The sequence below is a fragment of the Microtus oregoni genome, unplaced genomic scaffold, assembly GCF_018167655.1.
Source record: "Microtus oregoni isolate MIOR12 unplaced genomic scaffold, Mior012 000033F_ref0000390, whole genome shotgun sequence".
In the NCBI taxonomy this organism is placed as follows: domain Eukaryota; kingdom Metazoa; phylum Chordata; class Mammalia; order Rodentia; family Cricetidae; genus Microtus; species Microtus oregoni.
This window is the reverse complement of record NW_024543092.1, coordinates 3,944,545-3,970,727: the sequence shown is the minus strand read 5'-3', so window position 1 is coordinate 3,970,727 and position 26,183 is coordinate 3,944,545. Positions and strand designations below refer to the sequence as shown.

The window sequence follows — 26,183 nt, the reverse complement described above, 5'->3', positions numbered from 1 at the left end:
GACAGATGTGAGCCGTGATATAATCAGGTGATGCCCTTTCCTTTTATGTTAAGGAGAAGCATGAATATTGCATGCGACTTCTCCAAAGTTTGTTGTTCATTTGTTTGTTTCAAAACATCTTTGAACTTGAGCTCGAAGTTCATGCCGGGGACTCCTGCCTTCCCATATTGCGTGGTTATTGTGGGAATGTAATGATTACCCATCAGAAAGTTTTTCTGGTCTTACACTGTTGTAGATGGAAGTGTGTGTCAGATGTTAGGGAAACTGATAGTGGACCCAAGATAGTGCGCAGAATAACAATAGTTTCTAAGTCTTAAAATGACTACCTTCCTTTGCAGAACAGAGGAAAGAAAATTCTCCAGCTTATCGCAAGGAAGTATCTCACCCCTTCTTAGCAGTCTCCCCTCGCTTGCTTCATTTCCCAGCAAGAATTTATGGCTTTTTCCTTTGGCCCCAGCCCTTTGTGCGTACCTCGATCATAGCACTTAACACATCCCCCCAGAGCTCTTTGTTTAGGTGTATTCTTTTAGCTGGAAGTAAAGCAGCTGGGCCGTATTCATTTTTATATCTTCAAGCCTCGCAAATCTCTTGGCTCACTAAATGTGACTGAATGAATAGGGATTGATGGCTCCCTGTGAGTGTAATTACTTACCCAGGCTTCAACTGCAAATACTAAATTTTAGGAAAACTTGATTGGTCTATTGTACCTGATCAGCGCTATTACTCTTTAAAAAAAAATCTTTCCATTATGGAAGATATCAAACACTGATTTTTTGGTTGTTTGTTTGTTTTTTTTTTTTGCCTTAGTAAGTTTGTGGGGTGCCAATCAGCCCTTCTAGGAGAAGGCATTAAAAGCATAGGACATTGTCTTTTGAGGGGCCGGTTTCTGTTTTCATTCTTTTTTTTTTTTTAAAGAGTCTTGGTGTCATGTATAGTTATTTTCATGAAGTAGATGAAAAGCCTATCAATGAAGAGTCCTGTAGACTTTCACTTGACTAAATTTAGTGATTGAGGTAGATAGAGCTTGTGTTGAATATGATTTAATTCTATGATATGCTGATAATATAGAATAAAGCCTCCCCTGGCTTCCCTTGCCCTTCTACCATTGTACCCTATGCATTCTTTGTTAAAGGAAACAAACCCCCACCCCCAAGTGAAAAACGAGGGAAGTTCCAATCCTGTAAACCACTTGGATTTTATAGGACCCTAACCCAAACCCAACTACTGAACTCTTCTCAAGTTGCAAACTATTTCTTTTTTTATTTTCAAACTTGAGATGTAGGGAAGGAAGAGATATTAATATTCTTCAAAGAAATCCCTTCTTAAAGTGATAATGGGAAATTTTGGGAGGTGTGAGGGACAGCACAGCCACTGAACAGGGTTTGAGTCTCATGTTTGTTTTATTTTTATACTATGGATAATTGTAAAGAAATCTATTTGGATTTCTGTTTTAAGTCCAGGTAGGGATGAAGAGGCAGCTATAGGAATCCCATAGGGGAAGAAGAGTTGGTACAGGTTGTATAAATGTGTTGAGCCCAGGAGGGTGGATAGAGAAGTCAGATTTCTTCTGAAGCAGGTATCACTATGGCTTGATCCCTGGTAGATGCTTACCTCCAAAACTATTAACTTGTAGCTAGGAAGCATTAAGCACATTACTTGGCTGTTCAGTCCTCCCCATCTCTGTAAATCCCTGTGACATCATACCTAAGTAGGGAGAGACAGAAAAGCAGCGAGAAGATAGGAGATCTTTAAAAATAAAAAGTTTCCCAAATCCCCCCCCCCCCCCCCACAATTCTAGCTTCTATCCAGGGCCTGGGGTTTCTCAAATCAAATCTCTGACAGCCAATGTTTTCTGGAATGTTCTCACAACTCCTTCTACTGTGTGGTCTTCAACTCAGGAAAAAAAACAAGAGCTGACTCAAGACTGCCCAGGGGAGAGTGAGTGGGCAGACATATGACAGCTTAGAGAAGACATATTACCTTCCCATGCAGGGGACAGAGGAGCCCCAGATGACACTAGAGGCAGGGGCCACATCAGGAGTGACAGCAGCCTTAGACGGAAACATAATAGAAAAGCCAGCAAAGGCTTTGAGGGGGAACGGGAATGGCATGTGTGGGCAGATGTCTAGGTGTAAAGGTCACAGTGTCTGTCACATGTCACCCTGCCGTATTCCAGCTAGCGGTTAGTCTGTTCTCTGTAGAGAGCGCAGTTAGGGGATCAAATCCCAGCGCCCCCTGGAGCCACACAAAAACCGCATGCAGTCTGCTTAATCTCTCTCTCCCCAGGCTTCCTGGGTTGTGAAATGGTGACGATGAGCCACCTAGATAGAGCACAAGCCCCTGGAAGAGGAAACCCATTGACGTGAGGGGGGTAGTCCCGCCCTGTCTGGCAGGCAGGGAATGCTACTGTGGGCTAACTCTCCGTGGTGCGCGTTCTGTCCCTAGAGTTGTGAAGTAGGTCAGTGTTTCTATGAAGGAATTCATGGTTGTCAGGGTCCTTGGGATATTCCAGGAGTTCTAGCTCTCGCTCTCCGCCATTCATAGTTGCTTTGTGCCCTCGTTTCAAATTAATGGCCACGATTCCAGCTTCATTGCTAGTCAACATTTCAATGGGATCCCCTCAACATGTGTTTAATTCTCATGTGGTGCCCTACTTTAATCCCAACACTCAGGAGGCAGAGGCAGACTTCCTCCTGGTCTACAGAGGAAGTTACAGGATAGCCAGGGCTACACAGAGAAACTCAAACAAAACAAAACTGCTACCATTTTTTTTTTCTTAATAAATTCTAGGCTTTGTAAATATACTCACTCCAGCTCACATTTCATATCCCCCCTCCTAAAGGTTACTTTATAAATAGCTTCCCAATCAATTCTATGCTCTTGGAGGCTGACGTCCAGATGCCTCAGGTGGAAGAAGCTAATGTAGAAAGGTATTTAGGTGTGTCCATTTGAAGTATTAAATGCCTCTTTTTTTCTCCCACTCTATTTGCAACTGACATACTTCCCAACACCACACTCTGGAGAGAAATGTTAGCAAACTCCCAAAGTCCTAGGTGAACTGCTTCATCCGTCTTGTGAGTGACGTGGTGACGCTTCTGAGACCAGTTCATTTCAGGCCTGTTTGTAATGGGTTTCAGTCGTTAAATGTGACACCAAATTAAAATCACAGCAAGTGCTGTTACACGACGTAAGAACTGGGGAGTCTTTTCATACGTGACGTACAGAACTGAGAGATAGTAGCTGTCTATTTTGAAGGCATCTATTAAGAATAGAGCCACTGTTCAGACCTGGACCTACCCAACCCCAAGGCTGCTGCTGTTTCTGTCTTGGGTTCTACAGCCGAACATTGCCATTTGTTTCCTTCTTTAATCTTAGGGCTATAACCTTGTGTTAAGTTGGAGATGTGTCCCACATGGAATGAAATACAATAAAATAAACCATCGTGTCAATTTTAGATAAGAAAAATTGCTCTCTAAAGAACATCATTAAATTACTTTCCAAGGCTCAGTAGTTATGGGTGCTTACTGCTCTTGCAGAGGACCAGAGTTCAGTTCCCAGCAGCTTACAACCACCATAACTCGGGTTCCAGGGGACCCAGGACTGTCTTCTACCTTCTGTGGGTAGGAGGCTTGCAAACTGTGCACTCACATATGTTCTGAGCAAACACTCATGTGCATGACAAATAAATACATCTCTAAAACTGCTCCCCTTCCCCATTAGCAATTAAAACAGGAATGAAAGCAGCGAGTCTCCTCAGAGGAACATGTTGGCTATTATTAAAATTAGCCCATGTAGCACATTTTCCTGTCAGTATTTAAAACAATGCTGGAAATGATGTGTGTTTACACCATAACAAATGTACTTTATTGAGAGAATCACGTAATTGACCCATTATGTAGCATTTACCAAGGTAAAATTCTTCCTTTTTATCTCAGCGGCAGGAATTAAAAGTGATTCATAATGCGTGCACACAATCACTATGTAAATGGGAGCTACATTAAGATCAGGGCCATTTCATGTTGTTTTCTCTAAACGCTTCTCATTTGGCCCTTCTATTGAATTCACAGTGCGTAGGAGAGCTGCTGGTTATGATTCATGGAAGAGTACAAACTCCGTAAGTGCTCTTATAGAAAAACGCAGAATGGCTCCGGTAATTCTTTTCTGTGGGCAGTATTTTGTTGGTGGTGGTGGTAGTTTTCCCCCTGTGTGGAAATTGTTATTTACCTGTTGTAATGTATAGAAGCGATGAGTCTGAAGGCGTAATCTCTACCTACAGCGCGTGGTCTCTTTCTCTAACACAAGCCTTTCCTGCTTTGCTGATTAGAACCTTGCAGTGGTTCCCGTTAGAAGGCTCGGTTGGTGGCAGTTGACGGAAACTAATGGAACCACTGAGAAATTCCGAACAGGCAGGTGACAGGAATAGGCTAGCATGTTAGTAAGAACCACCCTGACAGGAGCGTTGCGATTTAGAATGAAGGGGAGCCAGTCCAGAAACACCGGGGCCAGCGTGGCCCTCATTCTCTGACATGTGGACATGGCCCTTCGGTAGTCCTGACTTCCGGGTTCTTGCTCATTGGGTTGGTGGGATGTCTCAAAGAAGTCACAGGAACTTTCTCTCTGGATCAATACAGTGGACTGGTCCTTCCCTTAGTACTCTTCCCATTTGTTCCTCCAAGGTGTTAGGCACCACAGATGGGAGGGTAGGATCCTTAGGTGGCTGCCTTTGTTATGGGGTGGGGGGGGCACTACCTGGTTCTTTGTTTCCTTCCTTCTGGATTTCACAGGCTATGGCAGGGCAAGCGAGTGCCAACAGAGGCTTAGACTCTGCTATGCCACAGTGGTCCCACTTATCTCCCTTGCCCGATGTCTTAACTTCCACATTCCCTTCCTCTGCGTTCTCTCTTGAGTACAGTTTAGCTTACGTCTATTGCTCTCAGAATACAGAGAGCTGGGGCTTGGTGTCCTAGAAGAAGGGAACCATCTTAGCCGAGTCTGTGGTGTCACTGTTATGCAGGCCATCTGACATAACACGTGCCGCACTGTCCACAGACCCTTTAGGTTTAGACCCTATCTGGGGGTTCTGCCATTCCAAACATTCCACTGTGGCCGATGACCTTGGCTTATCCCAAACACTCTTCGGGTTTTTATCAAGGCCTTTGTATAAACCTCTTCTATAGGACCCAGACATCCAGCCATAGACTGAACTTGGAGGATACAACTGACTACAGAGCCCAACACTGTCCCCTTTCCATGAACTTAGACATGTCGTTAGTGCCTCAAGCACCTTTGAATTAACCCATCTGGTTTTGAGTATTTTTTCCCCTTTGTATCAGGTATAGAATCTCCTCTCTCCCAGAGCACCTTGGTTCTAGCGCTCCTCATTTTCATCTTAGGGAAATCAGCCGACCACTCCCTGCCCCAGCTTGGTGACTAGGAAGCATACCTAGGTTAGGAAATACACGATTTCCTGGACCTCAGCCTGCAATTGCTTTGGCCTACCTCTTGCCTCTTCCAAGCAGACTTCTCCCTGGTCTTTGTTTGTTTGCTTTTAGCAATTCAGAGCTTAAGATAAAGGCCTTAAAATAACACCCTGCGCCTTTCCCTTTCTAAGTATTTGCACAGGAGTTAATCCTGTGAGCGTAATCTAACAGCAGTCCTCTGTCCCCCCCATCTTCCTGCTTTATCTGCTTTAGGGTACTAAAACAAAGGACTCCCCCAGGTCACCCAAACCTTCAGCACCCATGCTTCTCTCTGCAAACCCAGGTGGCCTTTGTTGATTGCTTTTGACAGATTGCTTGCAGTCCCAGAGGTCCTAGTCTCAATGAGAGGCACAATTCTAAGGAAGATTTTTGGCTTCTTTACTGAGGTGGCACCCACAAATATGAATCTCACCATCCAAGGTCAGAGAGATTCTTAAAGCCACCATCCTTGGCTCCCAGAATGGCGATCTAAAGAACGCCATCTAGACTGGTTTTAGCTGCCTTGCTTACACTGGCCGTGTTTTCTTGAACCTAGAGATTTTCATGGCGCCTGGAAGGTGAGGAACTGAACCTCTGCCCTTCCATACATCACAGCGGTGGTGACTTGAAGCCTTGCAGCTGTCGGCCACAGGGCCAGGAGTGCAGGCTGGAGCCCCAGTGGAGGTCAGTTTCCCTCCCTGGCACGGATGCTCCCACGCAGGCAGCAGTCTGGTCAGGGATCCTACCCCAGCCCTGCCAGGTGGGGCCCCCTTGCTGCACAGACTGATTGCCTTTGCCTTTCTAAACTGGGCCTGGAGCGACATGGCAAAGGAGAGAAGAGTTTCCCCCTCCCCACCCTCCTCCCCCCTTTCCCTCCTCCCTTCCTGAGTTACTCTAAGTCCTGCCTAGTTTCCGTGACAGGTTTAAATGTTAGCAAACAGACTTTAGGTCCTGTCTGCTTTCGGCTGGGAGAAAATCTGAAAGGTTGGAACTCTTCCACCTGTTTAAATTGAGCTTTCAAGGGACACTGTTGGCAAAAAATAAAATAAAATTTCCAAGTTTCCCACCATGCTGATTTACTGGCCATAGGAAAGGCACTTGAACTGTAGGGAATTGTGAAAGAAGAAAAGAGATCTGAGGGCCAGTCAGCACACACAATCTATGCAGCATGTTCACGGGCGGAGGAGGGGGATCTCAGGTGAGTGCAGATTTTCTGATTGTGGAGGCCAAGAGGTTAGAGGGCAGGGACCTGATCTTCACCCTGTTCAGCTGTTGGCCAGTTACAGGGTCAGGCGAGTTCGCATACCAGCACGTCTGCATTTGTCCAGGAGCTCACTCCTGGGGTCTTTCAGGCTGGGAGGTACTGAACACCTGTCCATCACCTGGGGAGCATCCACGAGTTCGCAGTTGTAACTACACAGTGATGTCAGCGGCTAAGCTGGTAGGCAGTGGACAGGGGCCACTAGAAGGTTTGGAGGGGAAGCCATGAGGAGCACAGCAGGAAGGGAGACACTTCCGTTCAGGATTTGTAAGAAAGTTCAGGATTAAAGACAGCAAATTGGGAGGCCTCCAAACTCAGGAAGGATTTGGAACCTTGAGTTTCAGGAATGAGGAATACAAAGATTATCTACAATAAGAGAACAGAGGCCAGATAATGAGGTCCCCAAATCTATTAAAATTTCATGTGACCCTTGGTCAGCCTGCCCCTCTGTAGCATCTTTTAAAAACATCTTTGGAAGAGAATGCAGTCTCCCCTAGGGTCTCTTCAAAGATAGAACTTCACTATTCGTGATCCTTCTCTCTGCGATAAGATTTATTTATCTGTAAGCTTCCAAATTAGTGGGCCCCGTTGCATAAGAGATAATGGTTTTTTAGAAAGTAGAAAACAGGCATATCTGAGAGGCATTCCTAAGCCAGCCCTACACACCTTTAGCAAGAGGAATTTTACTGAAAATTAAAACGGGCTTTCCAGTATCTGAGGTTCCCCAATTGTCCTCACTCAGAGCCTTAGAAATAAATAATAAAAAAAAGTAAGTTTCAAGCATATGTTTAACTCAAGGCAGGAGCAGCTCAAAGGGAGCGAGCTGAAACTGGAAGAAATCTCTTTGTTCAATCTGAGTTTCAGTGAAGGCTCAGCCAGCAGCGAGCCCAGTTCATTAGCTGGAGAAAGGCACGTTCTAGTGTAGGCACACTGTGAAGGCAGAGGTGCCTTCTGGAAATCATATCCTCTAGGCTGGCGAACCTTCCATTTCTCTTGCCCATGAGTGGCATTCAAAATCCATTTAAAATAATTAATGTAATTCTATTTACTGCATGCCAAACTCCCTTCTTAGAAAAATGTGATTTTTCTTGCTCTTCAAGACTGCTGGGACACTGCCTTAGCGTTGTTTAATTTTATAGGGTCATTTTCCTCTCATTTTTTTTTTAAATTGACATTTGAAGACGCTTTTTCTCAGCTTTTGAAATCTAAGACCTGAAAAACAGTCTGCAAGTGGCATTCTGTCAAGCCGAGATGGGTGATTTTTTTTTTTCCCTGATGGTCTCATCTCTGCCATGTTACACTGCACGGTGCACAAGATTGTCCCCTGGACCTGGTTGGGCCTGTTCCAGGTTGTGTTCCTCCACCCCATTGTTCAGTCTCTCTGTGTGTGTATGGGAGGCAGTGCTGGGTGGGCAGGTGGGAAAGGCTGAGGGGCTTGATCCCCTCCCTGCCAGGGTTCCCCCTCTTTCACTGCTGCTCATACTGTGCAGTTGAAGAATAAGCTGGCCGAGGCCAAGTATTGTTGAATGCAGAAAGGCATGGCTTTCTCTTCGTGATCATTTGAATATTTTGACAATAAAGCCAAGCCACTCTACTGCCTGGCTTGTGTACCTCATGTTCTATAAGCCTCTTCCTGGGCAGCAAAAGCGAGTTCCCTGCCCTTTGAATACGTAAATTGGTATTGTTGGCTGGGGAGATGGGCAGACTCAATGAGGAGCCATCCAGACTCATTTCATTCTTCTGCTTTCATGTGTTTTAAATCTCTTGGGGAAAAAAAAGTTAATGCAGGCCTCTGGGGACCACCCAATTAAATGTCCACAGGTGGTATGGAACATTTTGAAATGAGGTGGACCGTGCCCACAGTCTGTTTACACAAGCAGAATGCGGACCAGATGGAAAACCAACAGATTCAGACAAATTCATGGTCATTTTCCAGTTTGTGTTTTTGATTTTTTTTTCATGAACTGTGTTTGATTATTTTTTAAATGTCTAAAGAAAGCTACAATTTTTTTTCCATATGAAACAAACAGCCATAGCCTTTTTGATCAAATGAAGAAAACAGGCAGTCAAGGGGATAAACTCCTTAGCTGGGCTAGAATTAGCTTTCCCAATCAAGTGTTTTCATCCTGGTTAAGAAAATCATGAGGCATCCTCTCTATCCCAAGAAAATCGATTTGGCAGGATAGTCTGAGTTCAAGGAGGCCAAGTGGTAGAATCAACTGATGAACAGGGACGTGGGTTTCTAAGTGTGTGCCAGTGTTCAGTGGCACAAGATTGGTATGAGGACCAGGTTACTGAAGCTAGGGAGAAACATCAGTTTCCAGGGCCCCAGTCAAGCTGGTTCAGTCTGTTGATTTGTGAGGTAGCCTTGGAATTTGTTGTTTTATTTTTTTAGTTTTTATTTTAAAAAAAGGTTTCCCTGCTAATTCTAACGCATAGTCAAGTTTAGTGCCCACTTAAACTGAGTATTCAGAGATGTCGGCCTTTTACACTGCGGATTTGATAAATCTATATGCTTACATAAAACTCCTGTTGAAAACGCATGCCGCCCAGTTACTGCTTTCTTCTGATTCATAGTTTGTTTCAGGTTCTGTTACTGCGTAGATTTGCATACCTGTTTTACGGCATTTAAATATTGTTGTTTTAAAAGAAACACCATTTCCTCCAAGTGCTGTTTTGAATATTTTATGTAAGCAATTTCATATGTTCTTTTTTTTTTTCCTCTGCTCACAGAAAGCAGGGGAAAATGTCAGAGTCCTAATGCATTTGTGTGTAGGACAAGGGGTGTGCTTTAAATAAAACCCATCATTGGAGATGCTTGAGAAGGCATAGGGAACAAGCAGCCTTTAGACCACAGCAATGGGGCACGTGCCCTCATGACAGTTTCAGATGGTGGAATCATGGGAGCGTGTTCTAGCTCCATTCTCTGCCAGTGTCCAAAGTCTCTTCTTCCAGGTTCGAGTCTTCAGACAGACTTCTAGAGGACTCCATACCTGCCCAACAGCTCACATTCCTGGTCACACAGGTATGAAAGTTGAAAACTTATTTCTGCCTGGACGTGTTTGAAAAGAATCGCTTGGGGGTCAGATGTGGTGGTACACATACATGCCTTTAATCCCAGCACTTGAGAGGCAGAAACAAGTGAATCCTCATGATTTCAGAGCCTTCCTGGTGTATATAGGGAGTTCCAAGCCAGTCAGGGATACACAATCTCAAAACACAGAGTTACTTGGAAGCACTTGGCAAACTCAGGGATGAAGGGATGCGACTGAGGCCCAAGTTACCTCTTGAAGCCCACAACACTTTAGGATTCTTTTCTCTTGTCAAACCATCAATATAGTCTCCATCTTAGGCGCTCTGGTGATACAGAAATAGCAACATTTTATATCCTCTGCAGTTCTCCTACCCTGTCTGCAGCCCCAGCTCTACCTAGCATGTCCATGGCATCTTCTGCTAACAATCCTGACAGCTCAGAAACCCCTAGGCTACCTCTGATGACAGAGCCATGAGCCGAAGACATTGCCAGGTTGTTCTTCCCTCGTGAAAGAGGCGAGTTATAAACCTGAGGAGGTCGGCTGCATTTGGCTTCTCCAGGGAGCCCATTTTGGTAAAAGTTATGGGCTGAAGGGCTCTTCTGCTCATCCAAATGGTTTGCTGGGGAACCCAAGAGCACATGACTTAGCTCAGGACAGCTAGAGTAGCCTCTGCTCTGCACTCTCCTCATCCGTACCATTACAGAAGGTTAATCCTTTCCAGGCACTTCACCATGTCCTATGCACTTTCTCAGTCCAGTATCTCATTAGCAGGGACAGGGAAATTCAATTCATTGAGTATCAAACGCAGTCCCATTGCCTCTCTGGCTGTATGGTAGGCCTTTGTGTAGAAATTGGACTGAACACTGCAGGAAGGCTTTATGAGCTCAACTGAAACACTATAGTATTGTTTTAAATAATATTTTGTTTCCTTTGGAAAGACAACAGTTACTAAATACTATTTTGATTCATTAACCAAGAAATTGAAATTCATAGCAATAGGGTCAGCATTATCTGCCAAGAATGGACAAAGGCCCAGGGAGTTGTAATTAGTTTGGGGAGGCTAGAGGAGAGGAATCTCGGCTCTCGTCTTCTGTTTATAATGTACATGACTTTAGAGGACAGAGTGTGTGATAGCCAGGGAGATCTGGAATGTGTCTGCCTAGAATTCAGAGAACCCGCAGGCTGCAGAAAGAAAAGGGCTAGCTTGTCTGGAGACAGCTCTCTTAAGGGGCTGAAGGGGACTGGCCAAGGCCCAAAGTGGGGAAAGCAGAGAGGCTTAGGGGAGGCTGCAGGCTCCTGGGAAGGGCCAACATGCATGCCTCAGTGGGAAGTTGGGCTTATTGTGAGCAAGGTGCCTGCCCTGTCGAAGGCTTGGAGCTCAGAAAGGCAGATGGGGCCGGCTGTGCTGGGGGAGGGACCACACATGTGGACTGCTGGGACAGCTACTTAGAGAGTTCCCATTCCTCCCCCTTCGAACCGGGTATGATTGTAATGGTCTGTTACACAAACAAAGGGCCTAAAGCTATGAATGGGGGAGGAAAAAGACGCAAGATTAAAAAAAAAAAAAGAGGAGGCCCGTCTAGCTAGTGTTTCTTTCCTTTTAAGCTCCCCCTCCATTCCCAAGCACTCTCCCCCACCATTTTAGAGAAACCCATGCAGAAGTTTAGAAAAGTTGCCTTCTCTTCTTGCCACTTTCAAAGCAGAAACCCAATAAAATGTTTACCAGCTTAAAAAACAACAACAAAAAAAAAATCTAAGAGGGAGAACTATAAAGATCTGGTGATTAAATACTTTTTACAGTCCAGATTTATTTCTAGATGAACAGTTTGCTTGACAGATAAAGAACATTCACTTTTTCATATTGCAGATTCCGAGTTCTGGGTAACCCTCTGTGAAGAGAGCTTTTAAAAATAATAGCATGCGCTGTCATTTTGAAAGCGCCTGTCAAAAGCGTGTCTGGTGTGACTTGGTCCTGGACTCAATCTTGTGTGGAGAAAGATTCATCGGAGACTTCTGAGTAGGGCCTTGGATTTACCGTTCCTTTCAGATAGTCATGCAAGAGGCAGCAATGGCAGTTGGCCTCTCGGTTAAGCCGTCTACTGCTCCCAGGCTCTGACCTCCACGAACTCCCAGTTCCCTGGGTGATAAGTCCTCTTTCCTATGCCTGAAGGGCCTCCTGTCTAGACTCTTCCACTGCACCATCCCTCACCTCATGCCCTGAGGTACCACCATTCCCTATCCATCCCTCTCCTATTCTGTTCTTCCTCTGGCTACAAGCGTACAGCACCTCCCCCTTGGCCACTTAGCATAAAGTATAAAGAGCCTGCACGGAGGCGATCAGAACTTAGGCTGTGCAAACACTTGGCAAAAGCAGCAAAAAACTATACCCTCAGATCTTCCAGACCATCTTATAGGCACAGGGGTGTTCACGCTCTTGGTTTTTTTCCTGTTTTTCTGAAGAGATCACTGTCTGAGGCTACACGACCCACCCAAGTCTTTAGTGTCCCCTGTGGACAGTGTCAATTGTAAGTCTCTTCCAGATTCTCTTAACTCATGGATCTGGCTTCCCCTCGCCGGTGGAACTCAGGTTGCTTTTGTTTTTCTCAATATTAGCCTGTACCCTCTCACTTCCTAAAAAGGACCCCGGCTTTTCTTCCCTCCCCTGAAGGATGACCTTATCGGGACAATAGGCCATGCTGCTAATTAGAGCTCTGGTTCCCCATTCCCTTCATACAGAGTTTCAGGGAAAGAGATCAGCTGTCAGCTAGAGAAGCACAAAGGTCTAAAGGTCAGTCGGAAGGATTTACAGGGAGGGCGCCCGCAGCGGGTCGGGGGGATGCATGTGTTCTCAGCTGTCGCAAAGGAACAGCCTCATCCTGACTTTGACATTAGACTATCTGCTTCTAATACCAAAAGCTTTTGTCTGGATTGGTGGGCTTGCCCTCCACCCCTTATCTCACACCAGGATACCTAGTTTCCTTCAAGGAGTAGTCTTAAAACGAAGATGACCCGTCCCAGCTTCAGAGCCCATCTGGACCCCACACTTGTCTTTCTGGGTGCACCTGTCTGTTGAGCTCAATTAAGACACTCGTTCTTCTCTTCCCGAATCTTCTGCTTAAGAGTTCAGTGTGAGATGGGGCATTGGGGAGCAAGGGTCTGCACAGATAGCTCCTCTCCTGTTTTCAGGAGGCCATGACAGTGTGGGAAGAGAAGGGGGCTGGTGGTGGGGGTGGGGTAGGCCACAGACCTGTGCTCTAGGGCACTTGTATATGGCGATAAGCCCACACTCTGCCCACCGGAAGCAGCTGTGTTGGTATGGCGCCTTCCTTTGTGGCACTTTGAGGTTCGTATACTTCCCATTCCAGCTGAGATGGTTTTGCTGGCCCTCTCTACCCATTGTTCGCTCTTCTTCCTCTCTCCCTTCCTGTGTACGGAGCCACTGATTAGTGTGGGCGGATAACATCTTCAACCCATTGAATGAAAACTTTATTAGTTTTTAAAGGTAGCATATAAAATAGTCATTGTGACACTTTTATGTATACTTTTGTTCTACTGATCCTTCCCCACCCCTCTCCCGTTCTCTTCTCCGTCCTGCTGGTCCCACCCCCGCCCGCTGCACACCCCATCCAATAGCCTCCCCCTTCTACCTCTCATGTCACATGTGTTCCATTATATTTTTTTTGTTTTTGCCCCTCCCCCCATCTCTTCTTTCCTTTTCGTGATCCTTTTTCTGGCCTCTTAACCTGCAGACATATACATATGCATATAAATTCAAATCCAGGATTATTGTATGAGAAGGGAGCAGTCTATAACAACGAGATCCCATGTGTAAAAAGCCTACAGTTTGCTGGGATCAAGCTAACGAATAGTAATGGTGGTTGTAGCCATTTGGGTCTCCTTTATCCTTCCACTGCACATAAGTTCCTTAGATGCATCTTACTAAGCTTTTGGAAACGAGACTTAATTCTCATTTGCTCATTCTTCCTCACTGTAGCCCATGCCCTCAACGTCTTACCCTGGAGGAAGCCGGAGAATTTATGGGCAGAGGCGACTGTCTTTGGGGCTCTGGGAACATCATGTGCCTACATGCCTGCTTTGCTCTCCTTCCACAGCCCTAAATAGATAGATACCTAAGAGGAAAACTCGCTCTAGCTGCAGCCTGCCATAGGGAAAACAAACTTCTCTATACCCCAGGGCTAGCATACTTCATCAGCTTACCCTAGGGAAGAGAAATATTGACAGTCAAGGTTGCTAGCTCAGTGACAAGCTTTCTGTCAGGCTCCCAGACCACCCGCGGAGAGTTGAATCATTTCTAAAGGCACCTAGATGAGCCTTGCTCCTTGTGTCACCTGCTTTCCAGAAGCTAAAGGGTGTGTTCCCTCTCTCCTCCGTAGCTTGGCACTTAGTTCTTCCAGTCTCCTTGGTGGCTTGAGCACCTATTAGGTGACATTTAAAAAAAAAAAACAAAACAAAACCCAGACCTGAACCAGAATGGCTGACTCCTAACTTTTGCTGGATTTTTCCTTCAGATTTTAGCCTTTCTATACTACCAACCACTAAGCTAAGTACTCTGCCCACAAGGTATCAGCAAAGCCTCTTCTCTCCTTGGACAAGTCAGCAGCCTCTCTTTAGAGATAGAGTAGAAACCCAAATGGTCTCAAAATCTCTGGCCCAGACTAGCCACTTTCTCTTAGATCTTTGAGTTGTGTGTCATTAACAAAACTGACGGATGCTATGCATACCTAAGGAGCAGCATCAACACAGGCCCTGGTGTCCAGTAACACAGTCGGACCATTGAGGACTCACTGGTACTTGTCTTGGGGACCTTCAGGAGTGGCCAGAGTAATTTTATTTGGGAGAGAGGGGAAGCAGGAGTTTGCCCGGCAGAGAGGACGGAAAACACATTTGCTATAAGAGAATGTAGCACATTAAGGAAATAGCCCAGTGGCCTGATCTTTGGCCTCGATTGCCTTTGCGCCGCCATGGGAGAACGGTCTGCAGACATGGCAGGGTGGCAGGTCTTGTGGGGCCAATGTATGAGTTCATCGCAGGCAAGCGTCTTCTAAGTGATGTGTCAACTCAAATGTCCGGGGACTTAGTGATAATATCTTACTATTGAGCATTGTGTAATCCACGGAACGCTTAAATATGCCAACAAGTGCATCCCTGTGATGGGTGAGCAGCCTGCCATCCAGGACAGAACCTATTCTATTATCGCCTGTACCGCATTTAAAATCAATTTGTATAGATTGTCTACTGTTAAATTCCCCAGAAACGTCATAGAACCTTCCATTTTAATTTGATGGGACATGGGCACACAATACAGGCACATGAATTAGGAAATGTTAGTTCATTGTAAACATCTGAGGGGAATGTTGGCAGCACCCAGGAGGATTCCCTCCTATTTTTCACCTCAGGAAATGCCCTGTAAACCTGTAGGACCCCTTAAAATTGTAAAGAAAATGATGACCCCCTTCCTCATAAAAATTTCAGTATGCATGTGAATTTTGCATAGCGTTTCAGAGAACTCATAGGCCTGCTACTTAGCTGTGGGCCTCATGTCTCAGTGCTGGTGAAGTAGCAATGACCTCTTTGGGAGTTTCACATGTGTCCTTTGCCCCCAGATGTAATGAGTGCACAGAATAAAAGATAGGTAGTAACAGGTAGGATGTTTCAAGGCTCCCTCCTCCTGCTGATGTGTCTGGGTGTATTTTTAATTTGCCAGTGAAGACTTGCTATTCAGTCCTTCAAAGAATTGAGAAAAGCACCCTAAAGTCAGATACAAAAAAATATTTTTTCTCTTCCTGTTTTGACAATTGGCTCCTTCGTAATTGGTGAATACAAGGGAGATAAGCAAGCAAACAAAAACCCAACCTTGTTAAAAGCCCTTTTAAAATTGATCTGAATACATAAAAACCGTCCCAAGTTTTGGGCATTTGAGAGAGAAATTTTGGATCAGAACCCACTAAACTCTAAGTAGGACCGCTCAAAACCACACCACACCAAACCAAAATAGCCAACCAACTTAAAGTATCCACTATGGAAGACCAAAATGGAAATCTCATTTCCTCTCAGCAATGGGCCTCACTTTGTATTACTGGGGACAATGGGAACAGGAGCCAGAAGTCCTGGTTTATTTTGAGAATTCTGTAAAACAGTTGTTCCCCGTTAGCTGATTGTGTTTCTCAGTACTGGGGAAGTCCTGGGTCTACATCTGTGTTCTGACCTTCTGCTTTACTGTTGAGTACTCCTAGCCCCCAGGGACTACAGTCTTCCTGGCTGTTACTATATGTATATATATATGTTCTTATTCCAGTCCAATCCTCTCTTATCCCTAAAATAATCAGCATGAGCAGAATGAAGCAGATGGCGCAAGCCTTCTTTGGCACACTAGCGGATCTGTATCACTCACTTAGTATTTTTAGAATCAGGGGGACTAAAAATTAAGTCCTGAGATGTTTTGGGGGGAAGACTTACTATCTTTCCAGGGTGACAGGTGTTGAAATAGCTGTATGTTTAATATTGGAAAGAGATCTGGGTGTCAAGACACAGAAGAGACTGGCTCTCTTGGGGGACCATGGTCCCCCTTCAGCTTTGTTGTAGTTGTTGATGGTTTGCTGAATAATAGATGGTCTATTTTAAGTACATCAGGTTTTAACTTAAGCATAGGATCATCAGTATACAGCTAGTATGAACTAGGTGAGAGGTGACTGAGAGATGGTGTATATATCTACATTTGTTAGCTTTTTTTACTAGCAGTCAAGGTTTGATCCTTAGTCATGAGGAATTTATTGTCTGTTGTGAAAAGATTTTTTTGTGGAAGTTTGTGATTAGGTCCTGAGAACAGTGGCCTCAGTCCCCATGTATATACAATATGCAAAGATGTTGAGTGTAATAACAATACTATGAAACTGGGCGTCTCTAAGGATGCTCCAAGGGAATTAAGGAGTGGTCACCGTGGTGTGCTTCATTAGCTCAGCATTTGAGGATGAGTTTTGCCTTTTGCGTTAGGCTGCATATGTTTAACCCTACTTAAACATCAGCAAGATGAAGGTTTAGGGAAAGGTGTTCTTGAAGCGAGGAGATAGCCTTTGTTTTGTGAGGAGCTCTTCCGTTTGGGGAACTTTAAGTTAGAGAAATCTGCGTCACTCTTAAGTAAATCATAGCCACGTCTAACCATCCCTGATTGTGCCCAGTCTCTGAAGGCCTGGGGGACATGGCATGGGTGAAGTCCATGATGGTTGGTGTTTGCAGCCTAGGGAAGAAGTAACTAGAGAATAGCACTGACATTGTCGGCAAGTGTCGAAAGACAACTTCAGAAATGGAGGAAAGATTGTGTTGCTGTTGTTTTCAGGGCGTGTTGATAGGTGGTCACTCAGGGTTCATAACTGCTGGCGGTTGTTCTGCTTGTCACTTCTTGTCTTTCTACACGTATCTGTTCTATGCTGCCTTCTCACGTGGTGAGTAACTGATGGTGCATACACTGGAAGACAACATGTATCATTTCTCCATCACGCATGTCGCTCGATGCTTAGGACACATGGTTCTTATTCTATAAATACAATATACATTGTGATTTCTTTTCAGGTTACAATCAGAAATGGAAAGATTATAGGTTGTTTCAGCTGATTGTCTCCGATAGACCATTTGCATGTATCATGTGATTATATCAACCAAGAAGCTGGAATTCAGGATAGAGCTGAAGTATGAACTGGGGAACCTCATCCTGCCGCCCCCCCGCCCCATGTTAATCAAATAGTTGCTCTAAATCCCTCTTGTGTTTCTGTAAAAACACCCAAGGGTTAATCAGTAGTATAGTCTTGACAGAGAATCTAGGAGTACGCCCGCGCCACCCTACAGTAGCCGCTAGCTGCCTGTGGGTGTCTAACACGGCAACTGCAGTTTCCGCGCAGCGTGTTGGTAGTGTGTGGTCGTCATTGTTTGTATCACACTTCCATCATAGGAAGTTATGTTGGGCCCACTGTTCCTCTCCTAAAGCAAGGGTTGGGGAGAATGAATTCCCTTCGATAAGCTGAAAACAGCCTATGAACCTGGAATTGGCAAGAAGGTGAGGGGAAGACAGAGCCCTCCCCGCCTCCAAAGCGATGAGTGCTCCGTGTTATTTTAGCTATGAAGGGGGGAGGGGAGGAGCAGTTCACGCTTCATAATCCGTGTGTGTTTTAGTCTCTTCAAAAACAAGACCTGGAAAGAACAGCAAGCAATTTCAACTGAATGAATGTGGTTTTTTTTTTTTTTTTTTTTTTTTTTTTTTTTTTTTTTAGCTGGCCCAGTACTATGGTTTTCTACACACACACACACACACACACACACACACAGTGGAATTTCTTAGAAGAATCAATCTGTGGTTAGGACTGTTGGAGATGACTCAAAAGAGGGCTTTGAGCATGAACGAGAATACTAAGCAGGAATGAGGGGTGGGAAAAAGAGGGCTTTGGGTAGAGCTAATGCAGGGACCCAGTTAAATCATTCATTTATTTATTTGTTTGTTTGTTTGTTTGTTTTCTTGCTTGCTTTTCAAGACAGGGTTTCTCTGTGTGATGGTCCTGGCTGTCCTGGAAATCACTCTGTAAACCAGACTGGCCTTGAACTCACTGAGGTCCACCTAAGGGCATGCTTGCATGTTACCTAGGTTTTTGATTTGAAGGTACCTTAAGAGGGAAGTAGACATTAATCTTTAACAATAAATGGCAACTCTAAAGATTTAGAGCAGTAACTGAGAGGCTACAGGCAACTGAGCTTTAAAGTCTTGCCCTAAGGGCCGACTGTGCACAAAAGCGCCTCACGTGTATTTAACATAAGCCTAATGGACAGGCTGTACAGCCCTTATCAGAAGCACTTGGGAGAGCAGGCATTTCAGTGCAGCAGAGGCGTTTGACTTTTGGAAAAGTGTGTATAACAGAACGAGATATCCTGTGGGTGGGACTCAAGCCTCAGCCCGGGGTTTCGTCACGTGTCGGTTTCATGCCCACCTTCTACAATAGCCTGAGGCAGTTTTATGATTGTTTTCAAGTTATTGGTATCTTGACTGTGACTTATCATGAGGAGGCAGGTATGAAATTCTCCTCCTGGACTCGCAGAAACTGACACTCAGAAATGTTCCGAGGGGGAATGTGGGGACACTGCGGTTTTTCAGGTTCGGGATCTTCAACCTGAACCCTAAACGTTTAAAAGTATTGACCCACAGAAAGTTAGCATGCCTCCCTGAAAATTGCTCGGTTGCCCAGTGCTCTGCTCTGTTGCTTACAGTGCTACCTTAGACACTTGAAGCAGCTCAACTTATGGTCGGAAAAGGAGATCCAGGGTTTCTGGGGTGCTGGCTGGGCTGTAAGTGTGGTAAGGATCTGGATTAGGGACAAGACAAGCTGAAGGGGGCAAAACACCCATTTCCTATCCGTGGCTAACCCGCAGGTAACTAGGGAGTGTGCAATGGCTCTCTAGAGTGCTGGCTCCAGCTCTCCTTAGAGTCCTCAGTCTTGTTCCCACAGGAACGTTGTCTCTCTCTTCCCCACCTCAAGGCAGCAAGGCTCGTGCCTCATACTTGGTTGGTGTTGGGCCTGGGGCATCGTGAGTCCACAAACAAATTCACTGAGATCTATACAAATGATTTCTTCTCATCCTCTGAGAGTTTAAACAGGTGTTGTCAACAGCTTCTCTATGCTAACAGGGCATGAAGAGGAAAGAGCTTAGTGGTTTGAATAAAGGGTGGCCATTGGGAACCGGCAACACAGTACGTACAAAGAGCGAGGCTTGTGTGTTTTGTTTTGTTTTGTTTTGTTTTCCCCCTGCTGAATCAGTTCACTGAGTCTCACACTGAGCTGAAACCATTGATGACCTGGAGTCTATGAAAATAGCAGTTCTTATTAGGAGCCGTCAGAATACAGGGGCTCCAGAATGGCAGATGAAGGACTGCGGGAAGCAAGAAGGGAGGATGGGGGAGCTGGGCCCATTTGAGCCATTTTAAAGAAGCATACCAATTGTGGGTCATTGGCTCCAAAGTGGTGGCGGGTACAGTTTTCCAATGGCCAGTGTGAGAAAACTGTTCCTCTTATCTCCACAGACGGCCATTCAGGACGCGGAGCTATTGTGATGAAAATCTCCTTCCTGCCCTGCATCCCTCCTGTGCCTCACGGCTCTCTCTGCTTGGTTGCAGTGCCGCCTCTACCCTTTCCTGAAGTCCAGCAGTAGCGGGCCCCTCCCTTCTTTCTGCCTGTGCTTTAGATGGCAGAGCATTTGCTCGGCACATCTGAAAAAGAAGGTGTGAAAAGCAAAGGCCATGGCTCCATTCCGCTGTCAGTCATGTGGCAAGTCCTTCCTCACCCTGGAGAAGTTCACCATCCACAGTTATTCACACTCCAGGGAGCGACCCTTCAAGTGCACGCAGGCTGAGTGTGGCAAAGCCTTCGTCTCTAAATATAAATTGATGAGGTGAGAGGCTTTCCGAAGGTGCGCAGTTCTACCTGGACCTCTAAGTGTCTCTTCAGGCCTTCAGGGCTCTCACCAAAGGAGCATAAAAGGCAGGGTGTGGGTGTATTTTAGCCTTTTAGGGACTCTCTAAAGCCATATCTCCAGTGATTACTATGATACCTGGGTAGCTAGACTTCGCACGTGTGCCCCTTTCAGACTTTCAGAGGAGTCCACGGTACACCGAGCCAGTGGTTTTCAGATGAGTCCTCTAGAAGAGAGGTGGCATATGATTATGAATTATTTCTCTAGTGGCAAGTAGGTACTCTCTACTGTAAGGTAAGTGGTACCCAAGGTATATAGTCTGCCCGCAATGGATTCTGGTAATGCCACAGGAAAGATAAACTATGCAATCAGACCATAGTGTGACTGACTGCATCCAATGCTGTCTGCTTACTTCTCTCCATATTGCTGGTCTCTAGTCTTCTAGAAATGATCCTTCAAGCTTCCAGTCGCTGACGACTCACATGTAACGCAAAGGTGAGAGAATTCGCGACCTGGCTTCCAATCTGAGTGGCAGCAGCAATTCCGCCGTGGAGTCCTCTGGAGGAAGGCACTTAAAAGCGGGAAAGGGGAAGAGATAAATTCTGCTCCTGACCTTAAGACCATCGCTATTACTGATAATGCTATATGAGCTGATGTTTAAAATAAGACTGGAAATGCTTCTGTCTTTTAAAATGCAAATGTCTCCTGTTGGAGGCCCTTCTCTAGTTGTCATGACAACCGTATCGAGTGGCTACCATGTGCACCGATTTCGTGTTAAGGGCTCCCCATTTAACATCACACTTATTTTGCATACATGTAGGCACCCTTACGCTAACACAGAGGGTAGCTCTGGCGTCACTGGGACCACCCCAGGGGTCTATGAGAGACCTGGAGAGAAGAAAAGACAGGAGGGCAGATTATTCCAATAAGTAGAATTAGTTAGGAATACCGTGGTAAGAGGAACTGGTGCCTTATGCACGGCCAGAGAGGTGGTTCAGGAGAAATGTCTTGCTCCATCAAGGTGGAAAGTGGGCCAAAGCAGGAAGTAGTGTACATTATCCACTGTCCCTGCCTCAGCCCCTCTGGCTCCTTGACCAGAGTCCACGCTCTTTTAGGGAACTGGCAAGTGGTGAGAGAACAGGATGCTTAGGTTTGTCTTAAAGGGGATAGGGCAGCATTCCATCCAGTTCCCATCATCGCAACCCATTTTATAAGCAGAGACTGAAGAAAAATAACTGACCACTTAACCAGAAAGAGACAGTGGTGGGTCCTGGTACGGTAAACAGCTAGCTACTAGGAAGAGACAGCCAAGGGCTAGAAAAGCTGATTGGCAGGGCAGGCTGACCTCTAAGGAAGTCTTAGTGTGAATGAGTGTGTTGAAGACCTCTAAGTCTTGGCACGATCTACCTGCTGTCCAAAGGGGGCATGTCTGTGCTGACTACAGGACATACCAAAACGTTCAGTTCCTGCACTATGAAATAAGAGCAGTCAAGTGAAGGCACACCATGTTATATGAATAAGTAATAGTGACCTGAACGGCAGGGATGGAACTAACTTCTCTTAGCACTGTACATAGTAGGGCTGCTTTTTTTTAAAAAAAAAAAGAAGAAGAAGAAGAAAAATGAGGAGGAAAGTGTGGTGGTTTGCTTATTTGAAAGAAAATTACAGTTTACATTCAGATCAGCAACGCAGTTTTTGAACTGGCTTCCAGTCTTCTTTATTGGGGCCACTAAACTGTTGGCTGTGGATCTGGGATGGGCCAGACAAGGTAGACCGTTGGATGAAATGTATAATCATGTATATACCCGAAAAATGGATTGATTTAATGAGATTACAAAAATAGAGTAAATATATGGAATTCTCTTGTATCCAAAGTCCTTGGTTCAAAGGTTACAATTGGATTGAAATTGTGATGAAGACAATCTAAGAATGAGGAGCTAAAGGGCCACTGTCACCAGGGATATGAAGTGTCCTGCGCACAACCAGTGAGCTACACATCCTCACAAAAAGTCGTGTTGTAGGGGAAGTACTAGCACAGCATTTGGGTGTTTAGTTACTAAAATGAACTTTCCCAAGTTTGAGGATGGCAAACTTTTGAAAACATGGAGGTCGGTTGGATACTTTCTCCGAGATTAGGTATATGATTTTTAAAAAGGCTCCCAAGAACCTTACCCCTGACCTAAACTTTTAATCTCAATCAAGAGAGGAAGGAGAGCTGTGCACAAAGCAATGTTAGTAATTCTTGCCTTTTTAAATGATAAAATATCTGCACTTGGAAAATACTGCAAAGTAGTTTATAAGTTAAAATGTCACTAAGACCTTGAAAAAATAGCTAGTCACATCGTGACAGTGCTGTCTCCTTGTCTTCAATCATAAAACGATTCTATTGTAAACTATTCCCCCCACCCCCTTTTCTGTTTCTAGGCATATGGCCACACACTCACCCCAGAAGCTCCACCAGTGCACTCACTGTGAGAAGACCTTCAACCGGAAGGACCACCTGAAGAACCATCTCCAGACCCACGATCCCAATAAGATCGCCTACATCTGCGAGGAGTGTGGCAAGAAGTACCACACCATGCTGGGCTACAAGAGGCACCTGGCCCTGCATTCCGCTAGCAGCGGAGATCTCACCTGTGGCGTCTGCGCCGTCCAGCTGGGGAGCACCGAGGTCCTGCTGGTCCACCTCAAGTCTCACGCGGAAGAAAAAGCCCACCATGCCCCCCGGGAGAAGAAGCACCAGTGCGACCATTGTGACAGATGCTTCTACACCCGCAAGGATGTGCGTCGCCACCTGGTGGTCCACACAGGATGCAAGGACTTCCTGTGTCAGTTCTGTGCCCAGCGCTTTGGGCGCAAAGACCACCTCACCCGTCACACCAAGAAAACACACTCGCAGGAGCTGAAGCAAGAGCGTATGCAGGCAGGAGAGTGTGCGAGCACCTTTAATACCGTTGCGCCGCCGTCCTTCCAGGTGAAGGCTGCTACCATGCCTCCTTTCCAGTTAGGAGTGCCCCCTCAGAACGGGCTTGCTGGTGGCTTGCCACCCGAGATTCATGGTCTAGTGCTTGCTCCCCCAGAACAGGTCACCCAGCCTCTGCAGCCAATGCCAGAGCAGCTTATCACTCTGCACCCTGGGGTAGTTCCCACCTCTCCTCCCCAAACCCTTCAGGAGCCGAAGTACAGTCCTCCTTCTACCTCATTTGCCCCACTTGCAGGCCTGCCAATTAAAGCAGAGGCCAAAGGCTTTGGCAACATGGGTTACTTTGAGGAATTGCCTATCCAAGAGCCTCAGTCGCCTCTCAAGCTCAGCCCATGTTTTGAGATGGCTAAGGAGGGCATTGGGAAAGTCACCCTGCCCAAAGAGCTGATAGTTGATGCTGTGAACATAGCGATTCCTGCCTCTCTGGAGATTTCCTCCGTGTTGGGGTTTTGGCAGATCCCCCCTCCTCCCCCCCAGAATGGTTTTGTGAATAACGCCATCCCAGTCGGGCCGGGGGAACCACTGACCCACACTATCACTTGTCTGGCGCAGCAGCCGTCACCACCGCTGCCGCCTCCACCACCGCTGCTGCCACCGCAGCCGCAGGTACAGCTGCAGCCACAGCCTATGCAGCTGCAGCCACAGCTTCAGCCACTGCAGCTGCAGCCACAGCCTATGGGGCTGCAGCCACAGCCAATGGGGCTGCAGCCACAGCCAATGGGGCTTCAGCCACAGCCAATGGGGCTTCAGCCACAGCCAATGGGGCTTCAGCCACAGCCAATACAGCTGCAGCCACAGCCAATGCAGCTGCAGCCACAGCCACTGCCACAGGCACTGCCACAACCACTGCAGCTGCAGCCGCAGCCGCAGCCTCAGCCACTGCCGCAGCCTCCACCACTGCCGCAGCCACTGCCGCAGCCACCACAGCTGCAGCCACAGCCACAGCCACTGCCGCAGCCTCAGCCGCTGCCGCAGCCAATGCCACAGCCACTGCCACAGCCGCAGCCACAAGAAGCCCAAATAGCAGTGGCCACTGTGAGCCTGGGGCAGCTCCCTTTACCCCCAATCCCCCACGTTTTCACGACTGGCACTAACACTGCTATACTGCCCCATTTTCATCATGCTTTCAGATAAACTGATTTTTAAGAAGGCGTAATTCTTGAGGAGGAAGGCGTTTTAAGCAACAGTTACAGGTTGAAACATCAAACAGTTTGAGGGGAAGATTGAAAACCAGGATTGGGGCTTTAGTTTATTCGCGATTACTAGCTTGAGAAAAGGAATACTCTTCACTGCATGCATTGTGCCAATATATAGTATCCTTAGTATTCATGCTTTGTACCAAATTTAGTGAGCGTGTGCGTATCCTGTAGTTGAAGTGCAAGTAGTATCGTACTATTATCATATTATTATCCTCATATTATATCCTCATATTATAATCACAAACAAGATCCAAAACGACAGCTGCTATTTTGTAAAATAAAGTGTGTTGAATTTAATTGTATGCCTTTGTTGTAATGATGTTAACTAAGAACCTTTGTGTGTAGTACCGCCTAGGAGGGACGTGATGGAAAGGTGCGGATTTCTCCGCCTCGGAAGATGTTTTTAAGAGAAGAGGGTAATCTTCGTATGGCGTTTAGAATTAGGCTGTGTGTTTCTTTTCAGGGACTTTTCCACCTTCGGGGTTAGATGTAGTTTAGTTCCTCTTCTCGTAGCCTACTTTGTAGTTTGTAGGAAAAGTTCCTTGTGAAGTTATCGATTTCTTGATCTTTAAAGTGAATTTTTCGTGTAGTTTTCAATATTTTTTCATGTGATGTTGCAATGTGAGTTATGACTTCATTTATCTTAAAAGACAAAACTGGTTGTCAGTTATATCTGACAAGAAAAAAAATTACTGTGTAGCCTAGTTAAGTGGTATACTCCTTGTGGCATCAGTCAGAAGTGTTTTGCTGACTCGAATGCCCATTGTGTTCTTCATAGGAATTTAAGAAAATAGACTGGAATTAGAAAAATAAGTGTATTAGATAAGAATCTCCCTTGACTAGCTTAAAATAGTACTCAAGCTGCTGACCTTCTGAAGTATTGTTTGTAGTTGCCAATAGAAAAATGTATCTGTAGTTGACTAGTTTAAGTCACTAGTTTGTATCCCAAGAGGATTGCGTCTTGCAATGTAACTCTACTTGTAATCTTTCTCCCTTGATATCTTGTTAATCGATTTTGAAAGTGTAAAACCCGTTTTGCAATGTAACTGTACTCGTAATCTCTCTCAAGTGATATCTTGTTAACCGATTTTGAAAGTGTAAAACCCGTTTTGCAATGTAACTGTACTCGTAATCTCTCTCAATTGATACCTTGTTAATCGATTTTGAAAGTGTAAAACCCGTTTAGCAATGTAACTGTACTTGTAATCTCTCCCTCTTGATACCTTGTTAATCGAGTTTGAAAGTGTAAGGCCTAACCTTCGAAGACTGTATTTCGTTTTGAGACTGTATTTCCCGACATATATATCCTACATATAATAAACGTTAAGCATCTGACATTCCGGCTTGAATTTTGTCATTTAGCGACACCGGCATCAACATGGGCTCTAGACCCCCATTGAGACAGAAAACCTTCCTGGTGCCCTCACGCCTCCTCTGGGCCATTACTTCTTCACAATTTTCAGCATCAGCACCCATCAGAACTTTTGCCTCTTTTGAGTAAATTATGACTTAAAGTCTTTAAGCTTTGGTCACATGTTCGGCACTGAGTCTTAAAGTGTCACAGTGTCCTATGTTTTATTTCTGATGAATAGCCACCAGAGTGGTCTCTTCCATGTAACCCTGATTCAGTTTCACAGTAGTGTTTACAGTTGATTTCTGGTATCTCTGAGAAATTCACGTAGCTAATTGGGATTTCTTCAGAAAACATTCTACCCCCTAGATATGACAGTCACCCCCCCATGTGTGTGTATGTGTGTGCATGTGTGTGTGTTAGCTCTA

The 26,183-nt window shown here is 45.6% G+C and overlaps 1 protein-coding gene across 4 annotated transcripts in view; it reads left to right on the top strand.

Annotated features, from left to right (window-relative positions):
• The window catches only part of Plagl1 (PLAG1 like zinc finger 1), a 42,208-nt gene extending 16,469 nt beyond the window's left edge, over positions 1-25,739 (top strand). For 2 of the 4 annotated variants that reach the window (XM_041679939.1, XM_041679938.1), the window contains exons 3-4: positions 19,927-20,201; positions 22,647-25,739. In XM_041679939.1, coding sequence (XP_041535873.1) covers positions 20,050-20,201; positions 22,647-24,339 — 1,845 coding nt within the window. In that variant the 5' untranslated portion in view covers positions 19,927-20,049 and the 3' untranslated portion in view covers positions 24,340-25,739. The remainder of the gene's footprint in view (positions 1-19,926; positions 20,202-22,646) is intronic. The other 2 variants (XM_041679941.1, XM_041679940.1) reach the window with 1 other exon arrangement.
• Positions 25,740-26,183: the final 444 nt, after the last annotated feature.